We start from the raw sequence: 9,003 nt of genomic DNA, 5'->3' as shown, positions 1-9,003 counted from the left end.
TCTATAATCTATACATGTTTGATCAGTTTCACAGAGTTGTTTTAGAGGGAAATTCATGTAAAACCACTGATGTACGTTGCCTTCAGGGACAGTTTTTCATCAACAGTCTCTGTATTTCCCTCTAAAACAACTCTGTCTGGTAACGTTGTGTTATTATCTCTTATTACACGGCTCTATTGAATCCTGCTCTCTGATTGGTCCAGCGCTGCGTTCTGCGGTCTGTTATTTCTGTATAACGGACCGTCGTCATGTATAACAGACCGTTGCTAGGGAGCCGCTCTGATCAGCGCAGCACAGAAAAGAGAAACTATGCAGGATATTTACCTTGTGTTTCATTTTTACCGTCATTAAACAGCTTCGGACTAATAGTGATGTTAGAGATAAATGACTGGTAACTTGTTACAAGGAGAGTGGAGGCTCCTTCCACATCGCTGCTGGAAACCAAACCTGCTGATCAGAGCCTCTGACCCGGTGTCACAGCTCTCCTCTCGTCTCGGTGCAGCTGGCACCGCGGCTCCGCGACACAAACGCACCCGGTAAACAGTAAAGTTAATCTCTTGTTTATGACAGATACGACTACACACAATACACACATCTTAACACGTGTATGGTAATCCATCGATCCACTGATTGATTATCAAAGGCTTCAAATGCACGAACGGGAGGAGGCTCGGCAAAACAGCGGAAGTGACCGGTCTTGCAGATTCGCTAAATGCAATTTTAAATCGATGAAAGTCGTATTTTGATCAACATTATGTTTCAAATTAATTATTTCACTCGTAAACCGTGTAATAAGCGGGATAATGTACAGTTGGTCGGTTGTTATGGAGAAATAAACCCCTTCATGTTGTATGGAACCCCTCCGCTTCGCGTCGGGGTTCCATACAACCTGTCGGGGTTTATTTCTCCATAACAACCTCCGAACTATACATTATCCCTTACATAGCGTGGTGAATGTGCAGCTCACAACTTGTCCACCAGAGCGTTGTGGAGTTGTTGGATTGTGTATTTGATTAGTTTGATGATGAGGGAAACCAAGAAATCCCATAATGAGCCTCCGTAGCGTAGCTCTGAGCAGCTCACGGCTCTGCTCTGCCGTTCTAAAAACAGCTTGCACCGACAATTGTTGAACTATCCCTTTAATGTAATTGAACCCAGTTAGCATTTAATGTAACTCTGTAAAGGTAGACGAATCTCCAACTACTTCCTGGTAGAAAACCAGCATGAGACAATAGTGACGGACGAGAGTTTCTCTATATTTATCTAATGTTTCATGTCACTATATCACCGTTTAGACTAATCTGATGTTTGTAAAGTTTATAAAACCAATGATTGGACAAACATTACTATTTATGTGTGCACATTTTTGTAATTAGTCATGGTTATCATAGATTAGCTAGGCTAACGGTTAGCTACCTGTTTAACTTTAATAACTCAGTGACTCAATAAACGCTCCATGAAAAAATATTTTCTCCAGCGGATATCTGAGTTCCAACATGACTGAGCTAACTGGAGTAGTTTCATGTCGTGTCCCACAACGGGAGGGTTTTAACAGCTGACGTCCTGCTGTTAGCTTAGCTACCGTTAGCTTAGCCACCGTTAGCTTAGCTACCGCCGTTAGCTTAGCTACCGTTAGCTTAGCTACCGTTAGCTGTCCCTGTCAGCTGAGCCACTGGTGCTGTGATTCCCCCAAACTGAATAAATACAACACATAGCAACACAAAACACACACACAGAAATAGTAATGTTTCTTCAATCATTTCAGATTTGTCTAAACGGTGATAGGGCGTGAAAAATATGATATATAGCTAAACTCTCGTTCTTTACTATTGATCTCATTCACATTACAGCTGGTTTTCTACCAGGAAGTAGAATGTAAACAACAAGGTAATTCGGTCTATTACATCATCATGACATCATCATGACATCATCTGGTCCCGGTCTCTCCTCAGGGTTTCCTCTTGTACCATAAAACCACCAGGAACTCGTATCTGGAGTCTAAGGACGGTCCGGCCCGACCCGCGTCCAGCATGGACCGCTTCGACCGCTGCCTGTCCATCTTCAGACTGGACACGGAGCAGAGACCAGGACCAGAACCAGGACCAGAACCAGGACCAGGACCAGGACCAGGACCAGGACCAGGACCAGAACCAGGACCAGGACCAGAACCAGAACCAGGACCAGGACCAGAACCAGGACCAGGACCAGAACCAGGACCAGAACCAGAACCAGAATGGCGGCGGTGGAGAGCGGTGAGAGTGGACCTGGTGGTTTCTCCCATCAGCCAGTTCTCCTTCGCTCTGCTGGGCTGGACCGGCTCCAAGGTGACGACCATAGATACACATACTGACTAGATATATACCGCCTTCTGCTTCTCAGCGTACGTCAACACGGCGGCCATCTTGGTCAGGGGTTCTGACCATAGACATAGTATGCTGCGTTCAAGACAACTCGGAAGTCGGAACAAAACGAGCTCCGAGTTGTAAAATGAATTGAACGGCGTCGAACTCGGAAATTACAGGTCTGAAACTCGGGTATCATATCAGAGCTCCGACTTTCTGACTTGACGTCACGACAACATCAAAACATGCGTCATGCCCTCGTCTTAAACGGTTAGGATTTAGACATTTGAAGTTATTTGTTTTTTGATGAGTTTGATGAGGGAAACCAAGAAATCCCATAATGAGCCTCCGTAGCGTAGCTCTGAGCAGCTCACGGCTCTGCTCCACTGTTCTAAAAATAGCTTGCACCGACAATTAAAGGTAACGAACCTACTGCTATGACTATAGGGATTATGGCAATGGGCCAAAACTATCCCTTTAATGTAATTGAACCCAGTTACTCTGTAAAAAATGTCAGTGTATTTATGCATGTGGGTGTGTGTCTGAGTATCTAAGTGTATGTTTAATAGCTACATAAAAAAAAATTATAAAAAGTTTTTTTGTTGTTGTATCATAAATATCTGTCTGACATTTATAATAAACCAAACGGCTTGAAAATCAGTTGAATATTCGGTGAGTTACGGTGATTTTAATGGTTGATAGACGTCTGATGCAGGAAGTAGACACGGCTTCCCCCTGACCAAGATGGCCGCCACGTTGACAAAATCGAAAAATTGCCAAATCGAATAACCAATCAGAGGAGAGCTCATCTAGCCAATCAGAGGCGGGAAAGGCGGGACTTTCCCGGACCTATCCTACAAAAAAAAAATATTGTTTCGCTGACGACCACGACCTCCGACCTCTGACCTTGTTGTTTTGTCCCTCAGCTGTTTGAGCGGGAGCTGCGGCGGTGGGCGGGGCGCGAGAGGAACATGTCGCTGAGCAGCCACGCCCTCTACGACAACACACAGGTACACACTGCTGGGAGGCTTTTATTCTGAAAACTCTGGGGTTTGGTTTTATTTTGAAAATAATCGGGTTTGTGTTTCAATTTGAAAACTTTGGGGTTAAGTTTTATTTTGAACACTCAGGAATATAGTTTTATCTTGAAAATAATCGGGTTTAGTTTTATTTTGAAAAGCCTCCAGCTGTAAACTATTTTGAAAAGTCTGTTGTTTGGTTTTATTTTGAAACTTTGGCATTAAATTTAATTTGAAAAGTCTGATGTAACTTTATAATAATTCAGTTTGAACAGGTTCACAGCAGGTGAAGTGGTTTGGTTTTTGTCTAACCTTTATTTAAACAGGAAGTCTGACAGAGAAACATGTTTTTTTTAATCTTTATTGTTAAATATTAAATGTTTGTTGTGGTTGTGTTTCAGAGTCGGTACCTGAGGGCGACGTCGGAGGAGGAAATCTTCTCTCACCTCGGTCTGGAGTTCCTTCCTCCGTCAGAGAGAAACGCCTGAACGAGACCTGGAGGGGGCGCAGCTAAATACCTAGGGGGGGCGGAGCTAAAGACCGGGGGGCGGAGCTAAAGTGCTGGAGGGGGCGGAGCTAAAGACCTGAGGGGGCGGAGCTAAAGAAGCTCTGGTGACTTCATTAAAGCTGCTGTAGACGAGTCGTTACAGGTAACGAGAGGAAAAACACTGACGCTTATAAATGAAATATAAGATTATATAAATGTTGTGAATTTAATTTTAGGATGTTTGTTTTTACCTTTGATCTGTTTCTGAACTGAATCTATTTTATAATAAAATTTTTATGGATGAAGATTTAAACTCACCGTCTGTTTTGAGCGTCCAGATAGGAAACACAACCCTGAAATTTCAAAATAAAGCGCTCTGTTTGAGGAGGAGATGAAACAGAAGAGACGAGTTTTCAGATGAAAACGTGTCAGAGAGATGAAATTAGGATTAAGACTAAATAATATACAGATAAAACTAAACAAAATCTCATAGAAATTGTTTAGGAAAAAAAAGTCTTGAAATTTTACATAAAGTCAGTTTGAAAATGCACAAACAGGAAGTGACATCATCAAATGATCATCATTAAAATCTGGTTTGAAAATGTGAAAAACACAAAAGTTAGAAAGTTAGATACATCTGGATCAGAGGAGTTAGTTTGTTTCTGAGTGAAGACGTGAACACGCACGCACACACACACACACACACACACACACACACACACACACACACACACACACCTGTGAGCCAGTGACCTGTTTCCTCATCGACTCTGAACGTTCAGTTGCAAAAAAACCACAGAAACTGAAAACTGTTTAGAAACACAACAGGTTCATTTAGTCACAGGAAGTTATTTAATATCTCATAAAAAACACAAAACTCTTTAGTTAAAATCAACAACATGAAAACATCAAAGTCGAATAAAAAATATCAAACACTTCATCAAAGTAATAAAAAGTAGAATAAAAAAGAGAGAAAAGTTTCTATTTCTAATCTACTGAAGTAAAAACACAAAGATGTCACCAGGAAGTACTTCCTGTTGTTACACTGTCACAATAAAAGTACTTCATATAATTTAATGAATATAAAACTACTTCCTGTTGTTACAGTTTCATAATAAAAGTGTTTCCTGTAGACAGCCTTTCACAATAAAAGCACCTCCTGTAGTTAAAAGTGCTGAATGAAACTACTCGGTGTCCAGTGACTGATCTCTGATCAGATTATTGATCCAGCTGCTTCAGACTCGGCTCAGTCCCAGTCCGGGGTCGGGGGTCGCGGCCCCTTCAGGGTCAATGGTAAATCTGAGTGTTGTTAGTTTTTTTTTAACCTTTTTTGTAGATTTGTAGAACATTTTTTTTTTTTTTTATAGAAATGAACAAGAAAAAGTGTTTGATGGAAAGAGGCAAAGTTACACTGGACTAAAATAAATGCTTATAAATAATAATTGATTATAAAGTAGAAGTTTAAAACATCTTTTCTTTTCTTTTTGCACAAAGTTAAAAGAATACAACATAAAACATGATAGGTAACAATGGGACAGTGCCGGGAGAGGCAAAAAGCCACAATGGGCTTATTTTAAGCCCCCACCTTATATTACAGTTTAATGTAAAAAAAAAAAAAAAAACACAAAATAACATGAGAAAATTAATTTTAAAAACTAATATTGACTGACAACAATAATATATAAAACACATTGAGTTATTTTCCACCTGAAACAGTCGACTCGTCTTCGTCTTTCTCGTCCTTCAGGTTTTAAACCGTCGACGTCTGTCAGAGCTGCAGCTACGTTTCCCGTGTGTGTGTGTGTGTGTGTGTGTGTGTGTGTGTGTGTGTGTGTGTGTGTGTGTGTGTGTGTGTGTGTGTGTGTGTGTGTGTGTGTGTGTGTGTGTGTGTGTGTGTGTGTGATGTGTGAATCTCAGGCGTTTCCTTCACCTCTTCCTAACGGCCTCATTAACCTCTAAATACCAGTTTAACATCAAACGCCGCGTGGCCGATGACGCCTCCGTCTCCTCTCTCACCTCCTCTCTCACACTTCAGCTCCACTTTGATTCTCTCATCATTCAATATTTAAATATTTAAATATTAATTCAACTTCAGTCAAACTGAAACTGAAGAACTGAAACCAGAGAGAGAGAGAGAGAGCGGACGGAGCTGCTGATGCTTCTTCTTTCTTTACGTCACATTTTCTTGGGAAATTATGGAAAAAAGTGGTCAGATTTCAAAAAGATAAACAAAAAAAAGTTTAAGATTTTTTCTAGAAAAAGTGGTAAGATTTCGCAAAGAAATGTTATAAAAAAATGTGGCAAAATTTCTCTCTCAAAAGAAGGGGCAAACAAGGGGGTCAAATTTCTTGAAAAAAAGTAAAAAGTAAAAGAAAAATTGAGAAGAAACATTTTTCTCAAAAAAATTCTAGGAAAACTGGTAAAATTTCTAAAAAATAAAATAAAATAAAAACAATAATTTAAAAAGTGATAACCTTTCTGGAAAAAAAAAAATTCTAAGAAAAAGTGGAAAAATTCTCTCTCAAAAAAAGGGAAAACAATAATACAAAAAGGGGTAAAAATTTCTTGAAACAAATAATAACAAGTAAAAAAGAAAAATTGAGAAGAAACTGGTAAAATTTCTCCAAAAAAATTCTAGGAAAAGTGGTAAAATTTCAAAAATAAAAAAGACAAACAATAATTAAAAAAGTGATAACATTTCTGAAAAAAAAAGTTACAAAATTCTAGGAAAAGTGGTAAAATGTCCAGAAAAAGTTGTGGACCCCTTGAACCCTGTCAACCCTCCCACTCTGAGAACCATTGACATTTACTTTAGTTAGATAGTTATACTGGCTATACTGAAGTATTTATGCATCTTCAGTGGGTATACTGAGTATAGTATATAGTATAATACCTGAGTATCACACAGACTACACTACACCACTGAGCTGAATCAAATGAAGAATGGAGGAAAGTAAACACAGAAAACAGTGAGAAACGTGGCGGTCAGTGAACGTACCGTCTGTTATTAAACACAAACTCACACAATGTGGAAGAAGAAATGTAAATGTGAGAGTTAAAAACTTCCCTCTGTCGCTGCGTCTCCCCCTGAGGAGGAGGAGGAGGAGGTAGAGGGGGGTAGAGGGGGGTAGATAGGGGTAGAGGGGGGGTAGAGGGGGGGTTAGACCGGTCCCACTGGAGCTTCAAAGCTTCAAAGCCCCTTCAGCCTTTGATGAGTTGATAGGGATCAATGTGAGAGGGGAAGAGATCTAACTGAGCGTGTTACAGACGGGGCGGAGCGCTGCTGCCGCTGCTGCTGCTGCTGCTGCTGCTGCTGCAGACCGTCACCATCCATCAATGATTATTGGGCCGTCGTCATCATCATCATCATCAGCTCCTTCATCTGCATAGAGGATCCAGAGATTAGACCCAGCCTGACCACCAAGGTTTATAACAGAACACTCAATGACCAGGCATCAATTCCTGCTTTTCTTTCTTTTATTTTGAAAAGCTGCCACTGCAAAAACTCAAAACCATGGCTCAGCATGTCAAACTCAAAATCTTTCCAAGAATATTTGTCTTATTTCTTGTCAAAATGTCTCATTTCTAGTCAAAACTCATCTCATTTCAATTAAATCACCTAAAAATTAACTTGTTTTTAGATCATTTTTACTTGTTTCAAACAAATTTTCACTTGAAATAAGTAGAAAAATCACCACTATCAGATTTTTCTACTTATTTCAAGTGAAAATCTGCTTGAAAGAAGTAAAAAGTGTCTAAAAACAAGCTGCTTTTTATGTGATGAGTCTTATTTTAAGTAGAATGAAATTTGTTTTGACTAGAAATAAGATGTTGAGTTTTTACAGTGTACCATGTCCAAAAGCAGCTGAAAAACCTTAAACACAAACACAAATAGATCAAGAAATATACAGTATACCCCAATAATAAATCAACATAACACACGATCAAATAATGAATCTTAAACTACTAGAAATTAATCTTGAGAATATGTAGAAAAAAACCCCATATTTAAAGCGCCCAACATGAAATAAAGACATTTTTATCACTTTTTATCAATGATAATTTTAACCTTTAGCCTCCTAGAAACACACACAATCCATACTTTACATTACATTTGAACTATTTTTAAACCTACATGATTTTAAATATATGACATTTTAACCTGAATTTGATACCATGATTGATCTGTTTTCAAATTAAAACTAAACCCAAGTTTTCAAAGGTTTTCATGGAGACAGATTCACAGATTTCAGATCAGTAATGTGTCTTTTCTATTCTATTTTAAACCGAACCCCAGTTTTTAAATTACAACACAACCTCAGACTTTTCAAAATAAAACACGTCGCCTCAACTTTTGATATAAAATCTGTGAATTATTTGAGATGAATGAAACTTTATTTATAAAAATCCGAATCATCACTGAGTCTGTGACAGGAGAACATGATTTTAATGGACCTGTGTGTTTTATTTGATGTTAAGCAGCTGTGAATGTGTTGTGTTGTATTTAATGTAACAGCAGCTGTGTGTTATTATCAGATATTGATCCATCTGATCAGATATTATTGATCGTGTGGAGGAAGCAGACGAAGACGAAGAGACGAAGGAGAAACTATCTGCTTGAAAGAAGTAAAAAGTGTCTAAAAACAAGCTGCTTTTTAAATGTGATGAGTCTTATTTTTAGTAGAATGAGATTTGTTTTGACTAGAAATAAGACAAATATTCTTGGTAAGAAGTTGAGTTTTTACAGTGTAGCCTATCATGGCCAAAAGCAGCTGAAAAACCTTAAACACAAACACAAATAGATCAAGAAATACTGTATATACCCCAATAATAAATCAACATAACACAAGATCAAATGATCAATTTTAAACTTAATCTTAAACTACTAGAAATTAATCTTGAGAATATGTAGAAAAAAGCGCCCAAAATTAAATAAAAACATTTTTATCACTTTTTATCAATGATAATTTTAACCTTTAACCTCCCAGAAACACACACAATAATGGACCTGAGTGTTACTGTGTGTTTTATTTGATGTTAAACAGCTGTGAATGTGTTGTGTTGTATTTAATGTAACAGCAGCTGTGTGTTATTATCAGATATTGATCCATCTGATCAGATATTATTGATCGTGTGGAGGAAGCAGACGAAGACG

At 38.6% G+C, this 9,003-nt stretch overlaps 2 protein-coding genes across 2 annotated transcripts in view; one reads left to right on the top strand and one right to left on the bottom strand.

Moving 5' to 3' along the window:
• polm (polymerase (DNA directed), mu) overlaps nt 1-3,888 on the top strand; it is a gene marked incomplete at its 5' end in the record, with an annotated part of 23,077 nt that extends 19,189 nt beyond the window's left edge. Inside the window, 3 exons of the mRNA XM_083983901.1 lie at nt 1,953-2,324; nt 3,269-3,352; nt 3,763-3,888. Of these exons, the coding sequence (XP_083840027.1) occupies nt 1,953-2,324; nt 3,269-3,352; nt 3,763-3,849 (543 nt within the window). The 3' untranslated portion in view covers nt 3,850-3,888. The remainder of the gene's footprint in view (nt 1-1,952; nt 2,325-3,268; nt 3,353-3,762) is intronic.
• Nucleotides 1-9,003, bottom strand: part of sec14l7 (SEC14-like lipid binding 7) — a 251,691-nt gene that overhangs the window by 32,405 nt on the left and 210,283 nt on the right. The window lies entirely within an intron of this gene.

Source organism: Trachurus trachurus (assembly GCF_905171665.1).
Source record: "Trachurus trachurus genome assembly, chromosome: 12".
In the NCBI taxonomy this organism is placed as follows: Eukaryota; Metazoa; Chordata; class Actinopteri; order Carangiformes; family Carangidae; genus Trachurus; species Trachurus trachurus.
This window is presented reverse-complemented; position numbering and strand designations above follow the sequence as displayed.